This window comes from Podarcis cretensis (assembly GCF_951804945.1).
Source record: "Podarcis cretensis genome assembly, chromosome: 16".
NCBI classification, from domain to species: domain Eukaryota; kingdom Metazoa; phylum Chordata; class Lepidosauria; order Squamata; family Lacertidae; genus Podarcis; species Podarcis cretensis.
In genome coordinates this window covers 11,664,476-11,690,230 of record NC_137186.1, presented here as the reverse complement: position 1 = coordinate 11,690,230, position 25,755 = coordinate 11,664,476, and the positions used below count along the sequence as shown (strand labels likewise).

Here is a 25,755-nt window from a genome sequence, read left to right as displayed (position 1 = left end):
CCACGTAGGCTTGCAATGTTGTTATGAAGGAAGTGAGGACAGGTGACCCCCATCTAGGCCCAAAGTCCCCCCCCCCCAAGCAGGCTCAAAAGCTTCTCAAAGCTTTTCAAAATCATTTTCTCAGCAGCTAAGCATCTGCTCATTTGCTCTGCTGTTGCAAGGCAAAATGTTATTCTTTTATCAGTACAAGAGAGCTTCAAAAAGGCTAATGAATAGACTCTGTCAGAGCAGGCCTGAGAACTGACTTTTATCTCATTCAGTTGTAACATCTTTGGACATGCTGAACCGCTCTCATTCCCCTTTCCTGGGAAGGGTGCCAAGAGTCCCAAAAGAGTCTCAACATAGGAGCTTTCTGTTCATGCTCAGAGGAACTCATGGGGCAGGACTCCTGAGGGAGGAGAAAGGGGAGGGAACTGGAAGGGGAATATATATTCTGTGCAAATGACTGTGAACTTGTGCATGTTTTTGTGAGTTATCACACTTGCTCCTTCTACCAGTTCATGGATGGTAGAAATAAAGCTTTTTCTCCAAAACTATTCCTTGAGTGTCTGTTGACTCCCATCTCCCTTTCCCGGGCGCAATATTTTTCCCACCCGAGGGCAAAACCTCATAAGGCTACAGTTAGAGTACAAGGCCTCAAACTCGGTCATGGAACATTTTCCCCCTTATGAACACAAGAAGAGATTTTGTGTGTGTGTGTGTGTGTGTGTGTGTGTGTGTGTGTGTATGCACATACATACACGTAACTCTCAACTTATGTGGGGGTTATGTCCCAGGGATAGCAAATTCAGCCAAAATTGCATATAGTCAAAACATATTGGGTGCAATGCCAGGTGGGATTGCAGTTTCCCCCCACCCCAGATGCCCACCTCCTTTTATTTTTTATCAATTGCCAAGCACATAAAGCTGAATGTGCACGAGTTAAATGTGCATAAGTTGAGAGTTCCCTGTACACATAGACACACACACACACACACACTTCCTTGCCCAAAGGGTGCAATTCTATACATAATTCCAAATACCATAGTTCACCTGGGATTAAGCCTCAGTATTTGCAATAGGACTTAAAAATGGGAAAGGGGTGGGGTTCTACAAAAGCTTTGGAGGCACCAGATAAAGACTCCTAGGTCAGCAACCCACCCCACTATGAGTACATCCCACTTTTCTACAGGACTTTTAACACCCAAAATTTAACACTCAATGTAAACTAAGTTGTATAGTCACTGTCAACCGATATAACTCATGGCTTGCTTTTCTCTAGAATCATCCAGTTTATCTCTCCCCTCACTCCTTTGTCAGCTTCTTTGCTGTAAGCTACCCGGAGGCACACACCTCTAAGTCTTCCTCAGGGCAGCTTATCCTTGTTGGCAGCCGTTCCTTGTTGGCATCCACCTGTCATGGGAAGCAATGGAAGAGGGTGCCTTCAAGTGTGAAGCCAAACTGTTGGGAGAGTTACAGCGCCTGTTGTTGATGTAGAGACATGTTTTGTTGCAGGTTAGGCAGATGAAGGCATCCAGTTCTTCTGATGCGGGTGCAATATGGCGTTTCTTCTTTCTCCACTCCTCCCAGTGGTCATTCCTCCTCTGCTCACTGCTATGGACACACAACCTGTCTGTCTCCAGGCGCTGTGGTCAACTGCAAGGGATTCCCACACGGCAGGGCTAACGTTGACAGCCTTCGTGTCACGTTTGCAGACATCTTTGGAAGCAGTTGGGTCTGCCAACAGGCCTGGTGGCTGAAGCCAGCTCCCCACAGAGCATGTCCCTGGGGATCCTGCCATCTTCCATTTTGTGGACGTGACTGAGTCAGCAAAGACATTGCTGAGACAGGAGTGTGAACATGCTGGGAATGTGAAACAGTGATGGCTTTTACAATAGCGATAAAGGTCACACCCACACATAGTTTATAGCACTCTTGTATCATGGCTTCTTCCCCCAAAGAATCCTGGGAGCAGTAATTTGTTAAGAGTTTTGACCTTCCAGAGCTACCGTACTTACTCAGCACACTTAAACTACAATTCCAAGGAGTCTCCATGACACTTAAAAGTAGAATAACAGTGCTTTAACTGTATGGTGTGGATGTGACCTGAAAAGAATGGGGCAAAGTTGACTACCAGAGAAGCAGGAAAGAGAAAACCAGGTACAGTAAGGAGCTTTCATTTTTTTATTATTATGTTTTCTACAGCAACATCATTAAATACAGAGCATTATTCCCTTCATCTCAGCCCATCCCACCCCAGAGCAGCTATCGGTTATCCACCCCCACCCCCCTCACTCAATGTTAAGTCGCTCTGGGCCCTGCCCATTTGTATGTACTTTCCTGAAAGAGAGGGATACAGTCAGGTGAGAGGGCCTGGTTGTATTATTGTCTGTTTTGTTGGTTTAAATAACATTTTCTCGCTTAAATACTGAGCTAAGAGAGCAACTAATGAAGAGGCAAAGAAAAGTCGCCAGCTTTAAACTGCAAGGACCCCCACCCATGCTTTTTAATAGCTGTGCAGGAAGGAGCAATGCCAGCCGAGTTTGCCTCCCGACCGAGGCAGAATGGAGAATTTGCAACCACTGAAATGCTCACCTCTTGAAACAGCTACTAAAAGGCACACAGATCCTGGCCTAGAAACTCTAGGATAGCAGCAGACTCAAAGGAGAATGCTCTCCTGGAGGGGTGGGTCAATTTAGAACAGAAGTGGTGATCTCCCCCCCAAGTATTGCTGGACTCCCATTTCCCCATCAGCAAGTCCAATGGTCGGGGATGACTGGGGTTGAAGTCCAACGTCACATGGAGGGGGCAAGCTTGGCTGCCACTGAGAAAATGGCTCAAATTCCTTATTCTTCCGCCACACATGCCAGGTTGCAGCTGCAGCTTAAAACCTTCACCAGGAAACAAGGCTGCTCCATTTATAGTGCTTACAGGTCTAACGTGATTTTTAATAAGGTCACACGATAGAGTGAGGGGTTGGGCTAATATTTTCCAGCACTGATTTATGGGGATTATTACAAGGAAGAACTTCAAAATCCACCGTCCATCACCCATACCTTTATGCTCCCAATGCCATACTCCTCCCAGCAGACGGAAAATGCCTGGAATCCAAAGTCCCCTACACTGCACTCCTGTGCATCCGTCTGATAGAAACAGAGACAAACATTCCAGGGAAATTTGTTGTCCAGTGTAGAATGACCCAGAAAGTGCAACGTCCAGCGCTGAACGCCAGCCATTCCTGCTTCACAATGCCTTGCTATTGCTCAGTCCAGAAGGAAGAAGAAACAGCAAATGCCATGTGGTCAAGCTTTGTTGATAGAAGAGAGTGGGTGGTGGTTTTGCTAGCATGACATCACCAGCCTCCATGACACAGGAAACTGTGGAGATAGACTCCACAGCTGCCTTCTTCCCCTGGCCCTAAACTATTTTAGGGGGGTTGGAGAGGGAAAGGGCAAAACTGGCAACATCTGTTCTGTGCACAAATGACACAGCCCCAACCCGGCAAAACAGCTATGGAAAGTGAAAGAATTCTTAAGAGGCTGCTGTACATAAGCAGAGTAGAGACTGGGGAGGTTGGGTAGAGAAGAAGAGAAGAGAAAAAAATGGCGGAAAAGAAGTGCATAGGTGGGGGTTGGGACTTCGAAAAGGAACAGCAATTCCCTGAGGCCAAAACAAGAATGCAAAGCAAAGAGATGAGGAGAAGACCACAGCGGGAAAAGAAAAGAGACTTCACATGGCAAAGGGTAACTATAGGTGCCCTGGGAACTGCAATTCTTCCTCTTCTGGGGACAAGCAAATCAAACTGAATTGTTGGGTAATTCAGCCCAGGCACAGTTTTCTCAGAGGTTTGCTATAGTAGGGTGTAGCATTGCTTATTTAGGAGCACTGTAAGAAGCCTCTCTTTGCCCATTCCTTTTTTTTTTGGGGGGGGGCTTCTGAAAGACACAGATTCCTCCTCCCCACCAAAAGAGATACATTCTTAGCATTCACAGTAAGGGGGCAGTTGAAAAACATATAGTGCATACAGTATATGCATGAGGAGTGCAGCGTAGGGGTTCCTTGGAGCAGGTGGGATCATCTTATTCTTTACAAGAAGCTAAACTGCTGGCAGAGGAGATGGACAGATGGCAGAGTTAAGAGCCACACTCACCCTAGCAAACTACAGTTTCTTTTCCAGTAGCAAAGTACAACAACGAGGGTGACAGCAGCATGCTGCAGTGGAGAGGAAGACATTGGCTGTGTTTGTGTGTGTGCATGCGTGAGTGCATGCACACGTGTGAGAAAGTGTGTGAGAAAGTGCACACTGCTCCACACAGGGCAAATTGTGACGGGACATCCCTGTAACCAGGGGGTGGGCGATTCTTCTGCTGCTAGACATGGGGGCAAGTGGTCACAGGCAGAGCAGCACAGAGAGAGAGAGAGAGAGAGAGAGAGAGAGAGAGAGAGAGAGAGAGAAGGCAGAAGGTCGGAGGTGGCCCAGGTTTTCAACAATGCAACGTAGGTGCAGGCCAAGCTGATCCTCACGCCAGCAGAGAGTTCCGCCGAGAGAGGTCTACGTTGCTGGCGCTAAGGCCACGGCTGTCAGATAGACTACTGGATGCCTGGAAAAGGGAAAGGGAGACAACGGTCAACATGTCAGAGCAGGGATGACGGACCTTTTGCAGCCAGAGGGCTGCACTGCCTTGTGGGCAACCATTCATAGGGACAACAACACATGGCAGTGGTGGGGAGGGCCAGGAGCAAAAGTGGGTGGAGCTATGGGTGCAAGGCATACTTTTGTAGAATAGGCCAGCCACTCAAAAGCCAGGGCTTTATAAGCATCATCCCTGACCCTTGGCTATGTTGACTGAGGCCGATTGGAGCTGTATTCCCACATCTGGAGAACACTGCATTGGCTACCTCTGCCTTGAAGGATTTAAAGCAGGGGTCAGCAAAATTTTTCAGCAGGGGGCTGGTCCACTGTCCCTGAGACCCTGTGGGGGACTGGACTATATTTTAGGGGGGGGGATGAGCAAATTCCTATGCCCCACAAATAACCCAGATATGCATTTTAAATAAAAGGACACATTCTACTCATGCAAAAACATACTGATTCCCAGAGCGTCTGTAGGCCGGATATAGAAGGCGATTGGGCCGGATCCGGCCCCTGGGCCTTAGTTTGCCTACCCATGATCTAAAGCACCCAGTCTTGGGTGGATGAGTCTGTTTTCTGTGCCTCTGCATGATGTTTTGATCTGAATGTGCCTTCTCCCAATCAGCCTCTGCTAGGGGTGGACAATTCTGTGGCGCATCTGCACTGGGTTTCATTACAGAGATGCAACATAAATTACTATCCCTTGTTTATGAGGTTGCCGTTGTGCTTCTGGATGGGTCCCTGCTCTGCCCTTTCAATCAGGGCTTTGGAAGTGGTTGGGAAAGAACATCCTGTGATTTCTCAGTAATCACACTTCCTTCCCCTACCCAACAGAGAAACAACTCAGAAGGGAGAGAGAGGCAGGCTGGGTTTTGCAGTCTGTGTGTATACCTGGCTTGCCTCCTCTTCCACGCTCTTGTTGAGGAAGTTGAGAGAACTGGCCCGCTTCATCCTGCAGGGAGACAAAAAAATAAGTGCCAAAGGAGTTAGGGCTTTTGGTCATTGATCTATGGCCTTCTCTAGGGTTTCAGGCATGTGATATTCCCAGGCCTGCCTGAAGATACCAGGGATTGAACCTGGGACCTTCTGCATGCAAGGCAGTTGAGACACAGCCCCTTTTGATATTCACTAAGGGTGTTGCCTTCATGTCCTGGTTGTGAGTTTTCCCAGAGACATGCAGCTAGCTATATACTGCTGAAACAATAATAAAAAATATTGGGCTGGCTAGACCTTGGGTCTGCAGCAGATCCTGCCCACCCCAGGTCCCAAAGCAGAGCCACCAGACGGAAGACTTACCCTGGGTTCCGGGGCTCCTGCGGGCTGCTCCCCTGCAGCTTCTTCACCAGCATCTCGCTGCTTCGTCGCAGGGCGTCACGCAGCTTCCCAAAGGAGCCGCTGCGTCGCAAGGCTCCGGAGCCAGCCTGGGAAGGTGGGGAGAAAAGCAGAAAAGGGATCAGCACCAAATGTCTAAATTAGCATCCTGTTCCCAGAGAGGCCAAGCACATTCGTTGAAGGGAAGCCTAAACACAGGGCCCGTGCGCCAAAGACTCCCCACACCTTGTTGGATAGGATTACACTGAAGTGTCCTCCATTTTAGGATTAAATTGTAAAGTTTTGCTGCTTCTTACCCCGGACCACTCAGCCGCTCTGTCTTCCGGGTCAATCCCGTTTTCACACTTGTTGGAGCTGAGGACCCCCTCGCAGTTTGATCGGTGCTCGGAGCGGTTCCCATCCTTCAGTAGTTCTACAACCTTGCTCTGGTTAATAGCGTCCATGCCCTAGTTGGAATACAGAGATTATCTACTGGGGCATCCAAAAGCCAGGTGGCCTATTTAAGCCAGCAGGCGGGAGCAGAATTTTTTTAATACCCCCCAGCACACATTTCCGTCCCACTGCTGGAACAACACTGCCTCTCCTCAGGGGCAGTGTGTGTGAAACGATAAGTGCTGTTTTGCCTTGCTTCTGCTGCAACTGCCTGCTCTGTCGCCACTGCACACCCTGCCGCATCAAAATAGCACCACCATCAGCGCTGATTTGGGGCGAGATCTCACCCAAAATCACTCAAGAACTTGCGGAGCACACAAGATCTCGAATGAGTTTGGGTGAGATCTCATTCCAAATGGCTGCGATCTTGCCCCAAATCAGTACTGATGGCAGCAGGGCACCCGTGAGCATTCCACCTGGGGGGTTTCTTCTGTCTGAAGCAGCGGCCTCACCTGCCTAACAGCTGGGCAGGTTCTGCCTATCCTTCTACCACTAACCACCATGATGCAGCACTTGCCTGCTTGCGTGTTTTCTGGGCACACTCCTCCAGCGTCTCTGCAGCCTCCAATTTTCCCTGGCGCCGGTAGAGAGCACCCAAGCTTTTCAGAGTCGTGTTGACTGTGGGGCTGTGGGTGGAAAGGAGAATGCAAAGACAGATAGGTCAAGAGCATTCTTTATACCCCTTGAACTTTTGCTGTCCTCTTAAGGAACTTTTCACAAAATAAAGTTTCCATTAAATGGTCAAATTTGTGTCTTTAAAAAAAATAAAAATCAATCAATTGCCATTTATACATCTTATAACTGTTCTAATATAATTACAGTTAAATTAGTTAAAGCTACTGTGTTAAGACAGACACACTGGGCTAAAATATGGTCTCAGTTTAAACCACTGGATTGCTTTGCCCAGCAATAGGTCACTAATGCTGTTCCTACACTTTGCTCCAGCCTTTTCTCTGCATTACTGTTGCCAATACTGTTGTACTTGCGTTGGTTCTTTTATGCAGAAACTATCTTAAATGATAAGTTGTAAAAGCCACCTGTTAGATCACACAGTTAAATAACAGTTGCTGGAAACCACAGGAACAGCGACGGCTCTTGTGCTCGGATCCTGCTTATGGGTTTCCCATGGGCATTTCACTGACCACTGTGAGAACAGAATACCATATTTTTCGCTCTATAACACGCACCTGACCATAACACGCACGTAGTTTTTAGAGGGGGAAAACAAGAAAAAAATATTCTAAACGAAACAGTGGATGTATGATTTTTGTGGTTCATGCTGTGGCCACAGACGTGATCTGACGGTGAGTTTGGGGTAGCCCAATGCAAAAATCCTGAGGATCCATGTGGATCCATGCTTTGTAACCACGTTTTTGCGCCATTGCAGCCCCATGAAACATTGGGTGTGTGTGTGTTTTTTGGTGCAGGCTGTAGCCATGGATATGCTATGTGATCTGATGGTGAACTTGGGGTGACCCAGTGCAAAAATCCTGAGGATCCATCTGGATCCGTGCTTTGTAACCACGTTTTAAGTGGGGAGGGAAGGAAAAGCATTCAAGGGAAGAAGGAACACGCGTGGGGTGTGTGGAGAAGGATGCTGCTAATAATGCAGAAGAGGGGTTTAAGGGGAGAAGGAACATGCGTGGGGTGTGTGGAGAAGGATGCGGCTAATAATGCAGGCGAGGGGTATAAGGGGAGAAGGAACACGTGGGGTGTGTGGAGAAGGATGCTGCTAATGATGCAGAAGAGGGGTTTAAGGGGAGAAGGAACACGCGTGGGGTGTGTGGAGAAGGATGAGGTTAATAATGCAGAAGAGGGGTTTAAGGGGAGAAGGAACACGCGTGGGGTGTGTGGAGAAGGATGAGGTTAATAATGCAGAAGAGGGGTTTAAGGGGCGAAGGAACACGCATGGGCTGTGTAGAGAAGGATGCTGCTAATAATGCAGAAGAGGGGTTTAAGGGGAGAAGGAACATGCGTGGGGTGTGTGGAGAAGGATGCGGCTAATAATGCAGGTGAGGGGTCTAAGGGGAGAAGGAACATGCATGGGGTGTGTAGAGAACGATGCTGCTAATAATGCAGAAGAGGGGTTTAAGGGGAGAAGGAACACGCGTGGGGTGTGTGGAGAAGGATGCGGCTAATAATGCAGGCGAGGGGTCTAAGGGGAGAAGGAACACGCATGGGGTGTGTAGAAAACAATGCTGCTAATAATGCAGGAGAGGGGTTTAAGGGGAGAAGGAGCTCGTGTGGGGTGGGTGGAGAAGGATGCTGCTAATAATGCAGAAGAGGGGTTTAAGGGGAGAAGGAACACGCGTGGGGTGTGTGGAAAAGGAGCTTTTCGGCGAGCTGAGCGGGGAGGGGGGAGGGAAAGAGCACTGTTGCTTTAAAGGAGCCAACCGGACAGCAGCCACTTACAGCAGTGTAAGCAGCTCCTTTTCTCTCCCTCTTTGCTGCTTTACGCAGCTAATGGCGAATCCCTTGCAACCCAAGTCCTGCTCAGCGGATCAGCTGAGACGATGGGAGAATCGTAATTTCCCCCTCTCCCTCATCCCGTGCCCTCCTGTCCCCAGCAGCCTTTTAAAAAACTTTTTACTGGTTTTCACTGCGCTTGTGGCTCAGAGCCCTCCTGTGCCCTGCCATTCCTCTGCAGCCTCACTGCTCTGTTTAGAGAGCGCACGGACCTTTGCTAGCTGAGGCTGCAGCAGCTATTGCTGGCTACGCGGCGCTTTTTCCGGCTCGCTATGGCTCCCGTCTGTCCCTCCTCCCGTGTAAGCGGCTGCTGCCCGCTTTGCTGCCATGGCTCTCCTTCCCTCCCTCCTCCTCGGCTCCTCCCCCTCCTCCTGGCTGTAAAGCAAGCAAAGCTAGAGCCGTACAAAGCCCTGCAAGTGGCTCCTGCTTTGATTGACTGACGGCAGCCATGGCTCCGGTCAAGTGCATTCGCTCCGTAACATGCACAGGAATTTCCCCTTACTTTCTAGCAGCAAAAAAGTGCGTGTTTTGGAGCGAAAATTACGGTATTGGACTAGATGAGCCACTGACCTAATCCAGCAGAGCTCTTCCTATGTACTTAAGTTCACTCGTCTTATCAAGACAGTCAATGAATCCTAACCATTGTGAAATAAGGAAACTACGTCAGCCTTAACTTGCAGCAGCAGCAGCAGCAATTTCACTCTTCTTCTTCTTCTTAAGCCTCTGGCTTCTCTTTCATTTCAAGCTCCTAGCCCCAACTCAAAGAAAAGAAAAGAAAAGAAAAGGGGGGCTACCCCTTACCTGTCCACCTTGCAGGCTTTGTACCAGCTGCCATACTCCCCATAGGGGGCGCTGTCTTTCTCCTTGCGCTTCTCCTAAGGGGGAGGCAAGGTTAAAGGTTAAAGGGCAGGGTGTGTGTCAGACGGCTTGGATCCAACCCCAAGGAAAAGTCGGGTTCCCTTCTCCCTCCCAATGCAGAGGTACCTTGCTTTCCTCTCGCTCTTCTGCATGCATCCAGATCGGCTTATTCTCTCCTACAAAGAACGGTGGTTGGGGGAGAACAGAAAAGAACTTACAGCAATGAAGAACCTGCCTTGAGCCAGGGCAGACCATCAGTCCCCCTTGTGGGACTCCTCAGGACATTAAAAATATTTCTTGTACATTTGCATAATTATAAATAAAAGTTTGACATAAATTTGTTATAAATAAAACTCAGGGGGGGGGAGGGTTATGAAATATCCACATTTCAACGCACCAACCAATTTGCCAGTCACGCTCTCTCAGCCTAACCCACCTCACAGGGTTGCTGTGAGGAAAAAGGGGGAGAAAGGGGAGAACTGTGTATGCCAGGTTGAGCTCCTTAGAGGAAAGATGGGATAGAAATGTAATAACAAAAAAAAAAAATCATTAAAACCATGTGGGCAAAGGCACAGTGATTTGCCAGCCCTGCCAATCAGCTGGTGGTCAGTGCTAGCAAAGGGTATGCTTTTAGAGGTGCCCCTGATCAGTTGATTGATAGCAGCCACAACCCCCATTTTGTCCCAGCTGTGTCTTTTCCCGCCCCACCCCTGAAATGCATAAAATAAAAGGAAGCAACCCTTCTCTGTACACATGAGGTCCCACCACCTGTTTCTGCACTCACCATTGACTGAGCCGAACTCTCTCTCGTGTGCTCGGGTCAGGATCTCCTTGTAGAGGGCCTCAGCGTCCTTGTATTTGCCTTGTTTGAGGTAGCAGGAGGCCTGTGGGGGCATATTCTGAGGTCAGAGGAACAGGCTGTGGCAACAGGGATCAAGAAGCATCGATGCCTAGCAAAAGCTGGATGTTACATACACCAGGATTCTCTACTAGCAGCATAACTCTATGAAGTGCTGTCCTTTCTCTTGCAGAGAGAAGAGGCAGACCATTATTCAACCCAGGTGGTCAGTCAGGGGATTAACCTGTCTTCCAGTGGCATGGCCAATGATTGCAAAGTAAAACAGCAGAAAGGCACCAATCAGGAGTAGGCAGGGGAGGAGGATGGAAGGGCTCCAGGGGCACCTGGAAGTTGCCTTCCTGCCTCCCTTCTTCCCCCCAGCACAAAGGCACTGATGTAACTGATGAGCACTGTGCAAATCAGGGGCTACAGAAGCTGCCATTGTCTAGAAGACATTGAACTAAAACTCCCATCACCCCCTGCTGGCAGGGATTGCTGGGAGTTGTAGTCAAACAACATCCGGAGGGCTGCAGTGCCCCGGGCCCTACAGTAAACATCATACTGTTAAATGTCACAAAGTTAATACGAACTTTAAAGCATTTAATGCAAACTTTATAGCATGCTATCAGTGTTCTTCAGCCTTGGGCCCCCTGTTGTTGGGACTAAAGCTCCCATCATCCCTAAACATTGGCTAAGGTGTCGGGGGATGATGGGAGTTGTAGTCCAACCAAAATCTGGCATGGAAGAAAACTGCTTAGCATAGATTCCACCCCCCGCTTAAACCATCCCCACACCCCCCAAAGGTTTCTTTTGGACTTTTCCAATCAGCCCCTCTCACCAGGTTGTTTTTAGTTTTGGCCACATTGGGGTCATCTGGCCCAAGGCGAGACTCGTAGATCTCCAGGGCGCGGCGGTAGTAGTACTGAACCTCCTCGTACTTGCCCTGGTTCTGGCAAAGGAGAGCCAAGTTGTTGAGCTGCTTGGCCACATCCGGGTGGTACTTCCCCAGCACCTGGGAGGTTGGGAAGAGGAGACACTGATCACTTAAAAAGAAAGAAAGCAAAGTTTGTCCACGTTATTGCCAAATCCCAGTTCCCAGTGCTGATCGCCCAAACCATCAATTTCACATGGGAAATTACTTTAAATCAGATCAAGCTATTCATCCCATCTGACTGGCAGCAGGGGTTATTCCCTGACAATGCCACTGAGGATTGAACCTGGGACCTTCTGCATGCAAAGCAGATGCTCTGCCACTGAGATATGGCCACTCTTCCAAACAAGATTCTAGTCCTCAGTGATCTGAATAAAGGAGGACAACAGAAAGTGAAGAGCAGGGTGGGGGTGGGAAAACAGACAGCCTGGAAGAGACAGGGTTAAATAGAAGCAACTTGTTTAACAAGCGTAGTGCATGTATTTTAATTTTTCTCAAGGGAATATGACTTTGAGCAAAAGGGTGGGGATGAAGATCCCTGACAACAGAACAGCAACAAAGGTGTGTGGAGTGGGGAGGTGAAACCATAGCCCACAGGCAATGGCTCTGCAGGCCACGGACTTATCAGATCTTCCAGCATTTTGTTTTGTTTAATAGTATTGTTTTGTTTCATATTTTATTTGTTTATATCCTGAACATTTTCCCCACGCAGATCAGGGTAACTTGCATCAGAAAATTTTCAGTTTGCATTGGGGAGCCATTACGATATCCTAGAAAGTGATCTAATTTACCATGTTCATTTTACTTGAATTTAGCACAAGCTAAAAACTTGATCACTGAGAAGCTTGCCTTATATTGTGCTCATAGTTAGCATCCATGCATTGTAACTGATGAACTTTGGAAACTGCAAATTTTCTGCAGAAAAAGAAAGCACCGGGGTGGGTGGGATATGCCCCAAGTATTGCTGCCTGTAGTGGCCTTCTTTAAGTACCTTCTCTCGGATCTCCAGAGCCCTCTTGCACAGCGGTTCCGCCTCCTTATACTTGCCCCGCTTACCATACAGCACAGCCAGATTGTTGAGGGTAGCAGCCACCTAAGGATGAAAAAGTACATTGTACAACTCAAAACTTCTAGGGTATGAATGCTGCATGAACCTCAGAAGTCTACTTCAAAACAGGATATCACAGCAGGCTAGCAGATTCAGAATCAAAGGTGATCCATTGAAGAAAAAGGAGGCGAAGAGAAGATCTAAGGTGCTAGTCCTCATGGTTATCGGGGGGGGGGGCAGGGGAACCTCAAGCATCCAGATGGTTTCTGCTAGAGGCTCTGGAATGATTTATTTATCTAATAAAATTTATACAACACTTGATTGTTTTAAAAAAAGACCTCAAAGTCTTTTTGAGGGCTCCTCTGCACTTCCGCTTATCCCTTGCAGAGAAAGCATGGGTCCAAGCAGTTTTCCATTTGCCCAGCCGCTTCCCCCAGGGAAACCTGCTCTTTTCTGCTGAATCGGAGCAAACGGCAATCCATGGAAAACCCAACTGACATTTGCTCCAATTCAGCGGTAACAATAATATTTCTCCGGGGAAGGGGAGGGGAGGGGAGGGGAGGGGATGAGCCCTTGGAAAGGAAATCTGGGTGAGTTCAGTCAAGTGAATGGAACTCCCACTCAGCAAATTTGCCTGCAAGCCCACCTCCCCACTCACGATCTCCTTCTATATAGCCCTCCGCCAAAACTTTAAATCACTTAATAAGGCCCTGCTTCAAGTTCAGTCTTCCATAGGATCTAGCTTGGCTTTTATAAGAAGCAGGGCCTTCTCAGTGGTTGTCCCAGAATTCCTTTCTATGGGCCCTCTCTTATGGCACTCCTGAAACAGGTTCGGAATATCTTACTCTGCTGTGGTTTGGGGGAATTAACCCTTAGCAACAGTATTTTATTGTTGCATTGTTGCCTGTGTTATGGATTTGGTTACTTCAGTTCTTAGGTTATTTTAATAACCTAAAATGCTTTTATATACACTGTTTTGAGTGTATCTGCTAATAAAGCAGTGTACAAGTTTAATAATAATAATAAAAAGAACAGGGAACATGTGTAGGACTCTGTCCACTGCATGTGTGGCCCTCGCCCTGACATTGCTAGCGCCCAAAATATTCCAATGTTCTTGAGAGGGAGAGAGCATCTGTGGAATTGCAAACATAACAGACAAATGAGATATAAACTTATCACATTTGCTCTTGATGCATAATTTCTTCCACCTGCAGAACATGAAAATGCTTCCGAGTGCAGAGAACCAAGATTCAATGTGGGTGCTTACGGCAGGGTGGTCCTTTCCCAAGGTCTTCTCCCGAATGGCCAAGGCATCATTGAGAAGATGAGCAGCCTCCTTGTACTTATTTTGGTCCCTAGCAGAAAGAAAAATAAGTTATTATTTTGGCCAGAGAGAATTCCAAAGCAAGGAGTGCCTATTACCAGTTTAGGCTGGTGCACCAACTATGCCTTTCCTGGACAGAGGTAGCTTAGCCATTGTGATTTAATGCGTTAGGAACCTCATGACTGGACTACTGTAATGAGCTGTAAAATGCTGCAATCTGGGGCTTCCCATGAGATTGGTCCGGAAGCTGCAGCTGGTGCAGAAGGCTGTGGCCAGGGAGCTGAGTGACTTTCCCTGACCCATAAAACTGGGCCCATTTTTATGTAACTGAATGCTCTGAATTTTTGTTTCATTTGTTTTTAATATGCTTTTACAAGTCTTTAAACTGCTGTATTTTTGGTTTCAGGTTGTACTTTTGTTCTGATTATATTTTTCATTTTTATACTGTATAGATTTTTAAAAAAATATTAAGCTGTTTATAAATGCTGTTATAAATGCTATTAAGAACACAAAGTAAATTATAAAAGCCTACATCTGAATGTACAGTACATGAAAGGCATGGGGTACAGTCCTTTCTGTACTGCACCATGTCAGGCTAGGGGGTGGCTTCTGATCACGTCTGAATACTGTTCTCGGAATACTGGAAAGCTAGTCATCTTCCTGACAAGCTAACTTTCCAAAAGCAGGGAGCTTTTCTGAGTTTCTTTTCTTCCAGCTTAAGAGAGCCTGCAAATAAGCAATTCAGTAGCGGCAGCCTAAAGTGATACAGTCTCAGCAGGGCAGCTCCACACGCTTTCTCTGCATGTCCAAGTTAGATCTAAGGTCAAAAAGCATTCCCCTGCCCTCAGCCCAAGTCAGCCAAGCCTCACACCTGTAAACCAGAGCAAGAATATTCAGCATGGTAGCCACATCGGGGTGGTCGTGTCCTGAGGTCTTCTCAAGATCCTCCAGTGCTTGCTTGCAGAGTGGTACAGCCACCTCGTAGCGCCCCTGGGAAGCATATTGGATCACCAGGTTGTGGAGTGTCCGCAGCCGTGCCGGAATCTCATAACCACCATGTTGGGCTGCTGCATCTCCACTACCATGCGTCTGCCCTGCAGAAATACATTGACATCATCAAAAGGGGTGGGATCTGCTGCCCACACCCTCCACAAAGCAGTTCTTCAGTATGCTATACATACACACGCAAAGCAGGTGTATATACACCTGCAAACACAAACACCTACACACACTTAAAATGAATAGGCAGCAGGCTCAGGACACAGAGCTAGCAGACTTCTCCACATAATGCGCCATCATCCTATGGAATTTATATAATCACAGTGTTTCATGGCTGGAATTAAGAGCTATGTAAGGGAAGAGAAGTCAGCCTAAGAATTTGGTAAATGCACGGGACAAGGGGCCTGAGTTTGTATATTCTCCTCTCTCCTCCCCTCCCCTCCCCCTTTTTCACTTTGTGTTGGGTCTTTTAATGCTGTACACATGAGGGGAAGGGATTGTCTTGTTTGCTACTGATATGTAAACTGCTCTAGCAGCCTTTTCAGACGAAGCACAGGGCAAAACTGCTTTCAACTAAATAAATGATCATTCCTTTCTTCTGTCAGAGTATATTAACCAACCTATTTGTGGTTGAGATATTGAAAAGTATTTATGTTTGCTAGACATGGGGTGATGCCCAACTAAGTTTTACTCAGAGTAGACCTACTGGAATTAACAGGCCTAAGTTAGTCATGTCTCTTAATTTCAGTGGGTCTACCCCAAGCAGGACTAGCACTGCCTACAACCCTGAACATTTTTAGTTTCCTCAAATTTTGGTGGACTTCCAACAACTTTAGGGTTTGTCCATGTTTTGTACTTTTTACTCCAGTACCTGTGATCATCTAACTTGAGGGTGGGGGGGACTCCTGACCTTCTAGATGCTCCCTCCCTTCTAGTCCTCATGCAGTTATTGACAGCTTAGACTAAAATGCTGCAATCTGAAGGCCACTATCTCTAGTATTCTGACTCCTTGCCGTACGAACTGACTTGCTGGATCAGAATGGTCTACTTAACCCAAGGTAGCTCACCTTGTCCCTGGTCATCATCGTTCGGGAACAGATCATCTAAGGAGTCTTTGCCCGTCTCCCCATTCTTCTCATCCTGGGCAGAAAGAAAAAAAGACAATCAGGGATTGAAACTCTCCTACCATTTCGAAGGCAAAAGGAAATGGTAAGAATGCCCAGCACCATCCTAATCACCAAAGCTGACACCTCTGATTCAGTCCTTGGGGATTGCTGAACCTGCAGTGTTCCACTCCCAATTTGCTGACGTTTATGTATAGCAAGGATGGGGGAACCTTTGGCCCTCTAGATATTACCGGACTACAACTCCCATAATCCTTAATCATTGTCCATGCTGGCTGGGGCTGATGGGAGTCTGACAACATCCAGACAGCCCCAGGTTCCTCGACCCCTGATTCAAGGTAGATGCTACTGTTGAGAGGGCTGGAGCGGGTCTTCTCTTTACCCATTTTCTCCACTCCATGCCTAATTTTATATACCTCTATTATGTCTTCTCCTACTTGCCTTTTCTCTAAACTTAAAAAGCCCTGAACATTGTAGCCTTTTCTCACAGGGGAGTTGCTCCAACCTGTTGATCATTTCTGTTGCCATTTTTCTGAACCTTTTCCAGCTCTACAATATTCTTGGTGAGGTGAGCAGAACTGTACACAGATACCGGGCTCTCTCAGGTACAAGGAGGAAGAACACAGCCACTGTGACTTTTATTTTATTTATTAATTACATTTTTATACCACCCTTCACCCAAGGATCACAGGGTGGTTTACAATATAAAAACACAACAGTAAAGAACATAGTAAACAAAAACAATACTCCCCCCCCCCCAGTTTAAAAGCCAAAGGCCTGGGAGAAGAGTTATGGTTTTGCCTGGTAACCTTATCGTTCACAAATCTGTCTGCCTGTGTTTGTTTCTGCATCCAATTCAAGGTGCTCATATTAATATTTAAAGCCCTACATGACTTAGGCCCCAAATACCTGTAATACCGCCTCCTTCCCTACAGATCTCTCTCGGCTGCTGAGAATGGCAAAGGGGGCCACCTTGGCAATTCCTCTACCCTCAGAGGTTTAGGGGCCTTTGACACTTGAGTTCTGTGCTTTTAAGACATACCTTATTTGTATAATGTTAAATTGTTTTAAATTGCTCTTGTGTTTTAGTGCTGCAATCTGCCTTGGGACCTTCGGGCAAAGGGCAGGAAACAAACAACCAATCACCCGCTTTTAAAGCCATCTAGGTTGGTGGACATTGTAAGTGCAGCTCATTCTCTAAATATGGAGGGTCACGAGTAGGAGAGCATAGGGTTGAGAGAAATCAGAAGAAAAAGAGAAGGCTCACCGATGGCGAAACATCATCATCAAATTTCTTAATCTGGTTCATGAACTCCAGGTGCTTCTTCTCCTCCTCCAGCTGGGCCACGGACTGCTCGCTCCGCTGCAACTTCTGCTGGGTCCCAGCCAGCTCATCGCGCAGCCACTGGTTCTCCTGCACCAGGCGCCGCACCTGAGCCCGCAGCTTCTGCTTCTCCGACTCCACCGCGCTCAGGTGACTGGAGAGGGCAATGATCACCTGTAACCGGAGACTTAGTGTGAACACAGGCCTGTGAAATTCCAACTAGGAAAGGGAACACAGGTGACAAAGCCCAGGAACCCTTGTGTTAGCGGCACTCTGGCCCTCCAGATACTGCTGGGACTCCCATCAACCCCAGTCAGCTCAGCAGGCACCGAGTGATCCAGTAAGTCACTCAGTTGAAAGTTGGCATTAACTCTTTATTAGTAAAAACATGATCTTTGCAGACTTGGCTAAGTGCCAGGCCTAACGAGTGCAGCCATTCATTCCCTCTAGGCCTTACTCCATGAAACTAAAGGTCTCCACCTCCCCACAGCCATCTAGATCTCCTCCTCTCCAGGGTTTTTCCCAAACAATCGGAGACTGTGCCTGCGTGCAGCCAACCTCTCCATGCTTTTCATGACTCTTCTGGTTCTGGGAGAGAAGGGGGGAGGGGAGCTTGTCACAGCAGGTGGGAGGGACACCTGTGATTCTTCACCAGCCTGACTTATCTCTGCCTCTTGGCCTCCCTCATCCCACTTTCCTGCTTCAGCTTCTGTCTCTGATTCTGAGCTTCTCTCTGCCACAGACTCTCCCAGCTCACTAAGCCCTGTTACCTTCTTCAGCTCTTCTTCCCAGTCCTCTTCCTCTGACCACTCATTGTTATGCCGCCATCACTTCCCAGCCTCTCAGCCTTCTTCCCCGTAGCTGGTTCCTCCCACCATTTCTCTGCATCCAAACATCCAAAGGGCCCACAGGGTTCCTCATCCCTGAGCTAGTGGCTGTTACCTGAGCCTCCCCAAGGCCCAGCTCGATGGCTTCCAGAGATTTGCGCAAGAGGCTGGCCTTCTCCTGGGCAGCGCTTGTTTCATGCTGCTGCTCCAGGCGGTTGACGGTGTCGAGAAGGGCAGCCAGCAGCGAGTGATGCTCAGTGCGCAGTGTCTCCAGGCCTTGCACCACTGCCTTGGTGCCCAACACAATCTCATCCTGGCTCATCTTCTCCAGCTTCTCCTCACGGGGGTACAACATGGTCGCCATCACTGAGCCTTCACAAAGCGAGAGAGAGAAAGAAAAGACTATGGTGGAGTTGGAATAGGTCCACTAAACCAGGCTTGTTTTATTTGTTTTAATAATGATGGCTCTATCACACTCTTCCTCAAAGTAGGTCAAGGTAGCACACATGGCCCCTCCTGACAACAATCCTGTGAGGTAGGTTAGACTGAAAAAGAAAGCGCAGAAGCATTGCACAAGTTGGTTTTCTTGTCTTAGAGGAAATACATGACTTTTGCTGGTATACAAGTGCATGTGAACAAGTGAATTTTTATGGATTAAGGAATTCTTAAAGTAAAGGTAAAGGTACCCCTGCCCGTACGGGCCAGTCGTGACCAACTCTGGGGTTGTGCGCCCATCTCGCTTAAGAGGCCAGGGGCCAGCGCTGTCCGAAGACACTTCCGGGTGATGTGGCCAGCGTGATGAAGCTGCTCTGGCAAGCCTGCACCAGCACAGCACACGGAAACGCCGTTTACCTTCCCGCTATAAAGCGGTACCTATTTATCTACTTGCACTTAAGGGTGCTTTCGAACTGCTAGGTGGGCAGGAGCTGGGACCGAACGACGGGAGCTCACCCCGCCGCGGGGATTCGAACCGCCGACCATACGATCGGCAAGTCCTAGGCGCTGAGGTTTTATCCACAGCGCCACCCGCGTCCCTCTTCCGACTATATTTCAAGTCGTCATGGCGGGGTATTGGGAAAAGTTTTCAATTAGCAATAATCACGCCTCGGATTAACCTCATTGGCTACGATACTGCCACTACGCAAAGTAATTCTTATTATTAATTAAATTCACATCCCACCCTTCCACCTCAAGGAGCCCATGGTGGCAAACAGACAAGCAATAAAACAATGAGAACGTCTTAAAAACAGTTCTAATACAGATGGAAACGGGGATCTTAATCTCTATTTAAAAGGCTTGTTGGAAGGTCATCCCTAGCTAGCAGGATGAGTGGTCAGTGATGATGGGAGTTGTAGTCCAAAAACAGCCAAGTTGGGGAAACCCTGCTCTAAAGCCTAGGCACATGAGAAAGAACATTACTACCTGCTATTCCCACATGGGGGAGCCACTCTTACCCTTAGGCAGCAATCCTAAAACATACCGTATTTTTCGCTCCATAGGGCGCACCGGACCATAGGGCGCATCTAGTTTTTAGGGGGGGAAATAAAGAATTTTTCTCTCTTTATTTCCCGCTCGCTGTCTTGGCTTTCTCTTTAGCCACGCGCAACCTCTCCAGCCGGGAGAGGCTGTGCGCAGCTTTGGCAGAAGCCAAGACAGCGTGCGGGATGGATCCCTCTCGCTGTCTTGGCTTTGTTTTTAGCCGCGGGGCTGGGGCAGGGGAAGCCCGCTCCCGCTCCCAGAGCTTGCAGGGCTGGGGGCGCGCTCCGAAGGTTTGTGGATAGCTGCCTGAAGCCTGGGGAGCGCAGCGGGAGTTGGCGCTGCGCTCCCCGGGCTTCAGGCTGCAGGCTGCTATCCTGCCGTGCTCCGAAGGCTTGCAGATAGCTGCCTGAAGCCTGGAGAGTGAGAGGAGTCGGTGCGCACCAACCCCTCTCGCTCTCCAGGCTTCAGCGAAAGCCTGAATTCACTCCATTGGACGCACACACATTTCCCCTTCATTTTTGGAGGGGGAAAAGTGCATCCTATAGAGCGAAAAATACGGTACTTACAAGGGAGCAACCCTACCATCAAACAACCACAGTGGGATTTGACTTCAGGAGTGCAAAGGACTGTGCTCTAAGTGACCCAGATGACACCTGAGCTTTGCATACCTGCGGCGAGGATGTGGCACAGGGTGGGGTTTAATTTGAGGCCAGGCTGAGCACCAGAACCTGTTAGGTATGCTCAAGTTCAACTTTGGAATTGGGTTGTAGTTACAACACGGGGGCGATGAGTCACAGCCCCATCATGAATGAGGAAAAAGGTCTGGAAGAAGGTGCAGTTGCCCCCCCCCCAGCATTTCAGGAATCAAAGAACATCAGAACCTGTTGGATCAGGACAATGGCCCCTTTAGTCCAGCATCCTGTTCTCACAGTGGCTGCCCAGATGCCTATGGGAAACCTGCAAGCAGGACCTGAGAACAAGTGCACTCTCTCCTGCAACTGGTATTCAGAAGAATCACAGCCTTTGACTCTAGCAGGGGTCAGCAAACCTTTTCAGCAGGAGGCCGGTCCACTGTCCCTCAGACCTTGTGGGGGGCCGGATTATATTTTGAAGGGGAGGGGGGTGAACGAATTCCTATGCCCCATAAATAACCCAGTGATGCATTTTAAATAAAAGCACACATTCTACTCATGTAAAAACACACTGATTCCCGGACCGTTCGCGGGCCAGATTTAGAAGGTGATTGGGCCAGATCCAGCCCCCGGGCCTTAGTTAGCCTGCTCATGCTCTACAGCAGGGGTCAGCAAACTTTTTCAGCAAGGGGCTGGTCCACTGTCCCTCAGACCTTGTGGGGGGCCGGATTATATTTTTTTGGGGGAAAGGAATGAATTCCTATGCCCCACAAATAACCCAGAGATGCATTTTAAATAAAAGCACACATTCTACTCATGTAAAAACACCAGGCAGGCCCCACAAATAACCCAGAGATGCATTTTAAATAGAAGGGAACATTCTACTCATGTAAAAACATGCTGATTCCTGGACCATCTACGGGCTGGATTTACAAGGCGATTGGGCCGGATATGGCCCCCGGGCCTTAGTTTGCCTACCCATAGAGGCAGAGCATAGCCTCCATTGCTAGCAGCCTCTGATAGCCCTCTCCTCCATGAAGTTATCCAATCTTCTTTCAAAGCGACCCAAGTTGGTTGCCATGCCTGCCTCCTGGGGGAGCGAGTACCACAGTTCCACTATGCGCTGCGTGAAAGAGGACTTTCTTTTCCCCCAACTGAACATTCAGCATCATTGGATGTCCACGAATTCTAGTGTTATGAGAGAAGGAGAAAAACTTTTCTCCGTCCACTTTCTCCATGCCAGGCATGATTTTTCTAAACTTCTATCGTGCCACCTCTTCCTTGGCTTTTTTCTCCAACTCAAAATGTCCCAAATGCTGCATCTTTCCTCATAGGGGAGTCACTTCACCCCCCTTGATCTTCTCAGTTGGCCTCTTCTGAACCTTTTCTATTTCTACCATTTTTGAGATGAGGGAAAGGAAAAGCGGGAGGGGCAGGGAGAGAAGAGGGGCAGAGAACCCCCCCCCTTTTTTTCCTCCTGTCCGGCTGTCATTGCATTTCCCGGCTCCCCCAGTAGGTGGCTGGCTCAGGCCCCAGCAATTGAGACGCAATGCGGCGTGGAGTCCCGTGCCCAGCAAACCAAACCGAAGCCGCAGCGCAATAGGGATCGCTTTAACCTCTCCCACGCACACGCAGGATAGAACCAGATACACTTCTTTTCCCTTTAAGTTACCAGACTGCCATTTCTATTAACTCACTTTGCCCGTCTCTACTTGATCTGAAAAAGAGCTGAAACTCAGAAGTCCTTATATCCAAATGAAGAGAACTGCACTGACCCCTGCCCAAATATGAACAAAGTGTGCTCTGTGTCGTCGTCCCCAGTCATATTTGTTTATAAAAGGATTTCTCCCTCTCAGCCTACCCTTTTATTTTCAATCTCCTTTCCATTGCCCTTTTAACATTCTCTTTATCAAGAGGAGAGGGGAAAGGATGAATGATGGACTGGTGCAACGTAACATCCCCGCCCCTTGAAATAAGGAAGGAAATGCTTTCAGCCAGAGGTTTCAGAATATTTCAAGGAACTTTGGGCAGTATCTCCCATTTTATAGGATTTGCTATTTACCCAGGGCAGATACAGAAGCGAAAAAAAAAGGAGAGGGGGACACAAGAAATATCCACCCATCCACTCCACATCACAAAGGGCAGGGAAGCTTTGCATATCTGTTCTTTTGCACAAACCCACCCACCTCAGTTGTAAAGTATTCTGCAGATTTGATTTTCCACTCTGGGGCTTTTTTTAGGGCAAAAGTAGAGACCTCTGTACTCTTTTCATCTTTGATTTTGTTTAAAGGAAATCCCTCTTTACCAACAAATAAGCATGTCCGTCATTTCAAGAAACTGGATAGTCAGGATTTCTGATGAAGATCACAACAAAGAAAAAAAGGAAGAAGCAAGACTTGAACTTCTGAACAGATGGCCCTTCCTTGCTGTACGATCACACAGGCTCAAGGTGCACATATATACATATACATACACACACACGTTAGGCCCACACAACTGTAGAGAAGCACCTCCAAAATCAAGTGTAAGATGCAAGGGAGATATAGCCAAGTCCTCAAGAGCCTCCTATGTGCCTTTTCCAGAATTATTGGCCTATAATAACACCTCTTGTCCAGAAACTCTTCCTTCTAGCCTTGGATTATTTCTGGGAATTGGGGGACATGGGACTACTTTGTCATTCCACCCTCTCAAATTTCTCCTCTTATACTTGAGTTCTTTCCACAGCATTGAAATGGTACTGACTCTGAGGCCTTCACAGATATTTTTTAAAGAGTTGAGGCTCCACTCCCCCTAACCCAGCTTGTTTCTGTCCTCTGATGTTCAAGGGACGATCCTAATTCATTCAATATTATCTGCTTCATCTTCTCCCCATCTCCAATCAGACTGGGTTGTCTCCCTAGCCTGATCTTCAGTCTGGTGGTCTTCATGAATTATGGGGTTCACCCCTCTCACCTATTCCAACCACCCCTTAAACCTTTAGGAGGATAATCTCATTGATTGAGTTACCTCCTCTATGCCTTTGAGGCGCTGCAGAATCCCTCCAATTTATTGGGGGGGGGGTGTTTCAATCTTCCTGCTTTTCACCCTTTCTTTTCCCAACTTCTTAACCAACCCACTGTGCCTCCTTTTCTCTCAGCAGTCTTTGCCCAACCAGTTAGCAACATGCTTCCTCCTCTGCAGGCCTTGACTGTGCTCCTTCAAGGTACATTAAGTCTCTCCTCTCTTTGATCATACTGAAGGTAGGGTACTACCTTAACCTCTATTTTAACTTTGTGGAGATTCTAATGATGCCTCCCACCCTTATGGTAAGGCAGGAAGGAGGGCGATTCCCTTCTCCTTCATCACCTCCCTAGACACCTGTCTCACTTTTTGAAAGGGAACTCCTTGCTCTTTTCTTTATTTTTATTTAGGAGTATTTATACCTGCCTACTAACCAAAGTTCCCAAGGTGGTTTATATTATATATTCCAAAAAAAAAATTAAAATAGACGGAAGATACAAGAGTCACTACAATGATGTATACAACTCTCCATTCCTCTTCTCTGGTGGCCCAGCAAATGCCCTTCTGCAGGTGGATCTCCTGCTATTCAAATATCTTAAAAGGGATTCTCTACTTCAACTCCAGAAGCATTTTCATCCATGCTTACCTTGTGGCGGGGGTGGAGTGCCACACTTTACGTCCATCACCCTTTCCTTGAAGGGGGGTTGTCTCAAATCAACCCACAAGGTATCCTCACTCCCCCCCCCCCCTGAAGATACACACAATACATTAGGTCCCATATTTTGGACACTCTGCAGCCACTTGCTACAATAGTGCCCCTCCACTCTCTTTTTATCGAGAGAACTCTAAAAACTTCTATCTCCCTCTACTCTATTCCTGCTAGCTGAAGATTTGCAAAAAGCCTCTTCTGACATTTCAGTGTTTATGAGGGACTTAGGGGGTCCCCTCTTCTACCTACCCAACTACCTTCCTTTTGGGGATTGATGCTCTCCTTTTCTTGAGTACCTCTTGTCTTGAGAGGACTCACCTCTTGACCAACTCCTCATCCAGCTGGTGGAATGAACCCCTTTTGGTTTAGAGAGGCCCTCATCCTTTCAAAAGAGTGTCTAATTAGCTGCCCCCAACTTCTAAATACCCAACCCTGTTTTGGCTCCCCTCTAACCACATTCCTCATTCTTCTGCCTTGGGAAAACTCATCCCTCCATTTAAGGAGGTTTTGTCCTTGCCCACTCCATCCCACCCCCCATCTTTTTGGAAATGCAAAGGAACATCTATCTTAGGTCCCTCTCTTTCGTCTGGGATAACTCACCCCCCCCGCTAACCCCCCCACTCATAATGTGTGTTTCTGCGGGCACCTTTCTGAAATTGGTGGGGGTCTCCTCTGCCTGTCCCATTGGCTTCTTCTTGAGAAGCCCTTATAACAAGCTGAAGGAACTGGCCCACCAGTCCTCCACCTGACCACCGTTGGAGGAAGCTTTGAGAAGGAAGGACCACAATTTACTTATGGGGGGGGTAGCAACACCATAAATTCATCTGCTGTGGGAATTCGCTCACCCACCTGGCCGCCCCCTCATCTCCATCTTCTGCAAGGGGCAGTTTTTGCTCAAGTATCCCACCAGTCACCCCGCATTTCATCCTGGGGAGGGGGCTGTCTGACAGGCCACTTCTCACTTATATCCTGGGCAGCCACCCTCCCTCCTTTTCACCCTGAGCGGGGGGGGGCCCTCTCGGCATGACCCCCCCCACCCCTTGTTTCCACCCTATTGGCGTGGGGGGGGGAGGCTTTTACACGGCAGAAGGGAGAATCCCTGCCCAACCAACCAGCCACTCAGGTAGCCTTTTGCTTGGGGGACGACGACGACGACGACTCGACGAACGACCACCCACCCCCACCCCTCATTTTCATCCTATAGGGAGCTTTTACTTGGGGGGAGGATGACTCCTTACCTGACCCCCCTCCCTCTCACTTCCACCCACCCCCTCATTTCCACCATATATGAGGGGCTCTGCCGACCGAGGAGGCCCACCGCCCACCACCTCACTCAGCACCACAGCCGACGCGACACGACGCAACGCACCTGCGCGCGCCGCCTTCGTCGCCTTCGTCGCCGCCGCCGCCGCTTCTGCTCTTTCTCCAGCCACCGGCGGCCTCACATCCTTCCCGGCAGGCACTGCGGCACCGGCAGCCGCGAGGCCCCGCCCCAAAACAAGCGCCTTAAAGGGGAGCGGGCAACCTGGCCGGCCGGGGAAATGAGGCCGGAGGACAAATAAGGAGGAGCGCCGCCGCCGCCGGTCCTGCCTTCCCGCCTTAAAGGGGATGGGAAAGATGCCTTGGCTTCTCTTTCCGAAGTTGTTACCAGTTTACTTGGGGCTTTTCCTTTTGTATCTTTAATAAGTAAGTCCTGGCACGTGTTCTGTTGTTGTTGTTGTTGTTTAGTTGTTTGGTCGTGTCCGACTCTTCGTGACTCCATCGACCAGAGAACGCCAGGCACTCCTGTCCTCCACTGCCCCCCGCAGCTTGGTCAGACT

At 48.4% G+C, this 25,755-nt stretch overlaps 1 protein-coding gene across 1 annotated transcript; it reads right to left on the bottom strand.

Moving 5' to 3' along the window:
- Nucleotides 1–2,371: 2,371 nt before the first annotated feature.
- On the bottom strand, nucleotides 2,372–25,403 carry KLC2 (kinesin light chain 2). The gene is made up of 16 exons (XM_079958597.1): nucleotides 25,305–25,403; nucleotides 18,231–18,487; nucleotides 17,232–17,462; nucleotides 15,908–15,980; nucleotides 14,713–14,935; nucleotides 13,785–13,872; nucleotides 12,461–12,562; nucleotides 11,377–11,550; nucleotides 10,485–10,584; nucleotides 9,827–9,876; nucleotides 9,644–9,717; nucleotides 6,894–7,002; nucleotides 6,241–6,390; nucleotides 5,909–6,033; nucleotides 5,504–5,564; nucleotides 2,372–4,580 (listed from the first exon to the last, which is right to left on the bottom strand). Exons 2-16 carry the CDS (start codon nucleotides 18,477–18,479, stop codon nucleotides 4,500–4,502), a joined length of 1,890 nt encoding a protein of 629 aa, XP_079814723.1. The 5' UTR covers nucleotides 18,480–18,487; nucleotides 25,305–25,403; the 3' UTR covers nucleotides 2,372–4,499.
- Between the last annotated feature and the right edge of the window lie 352 nt (nucleotides 25,404–25,755).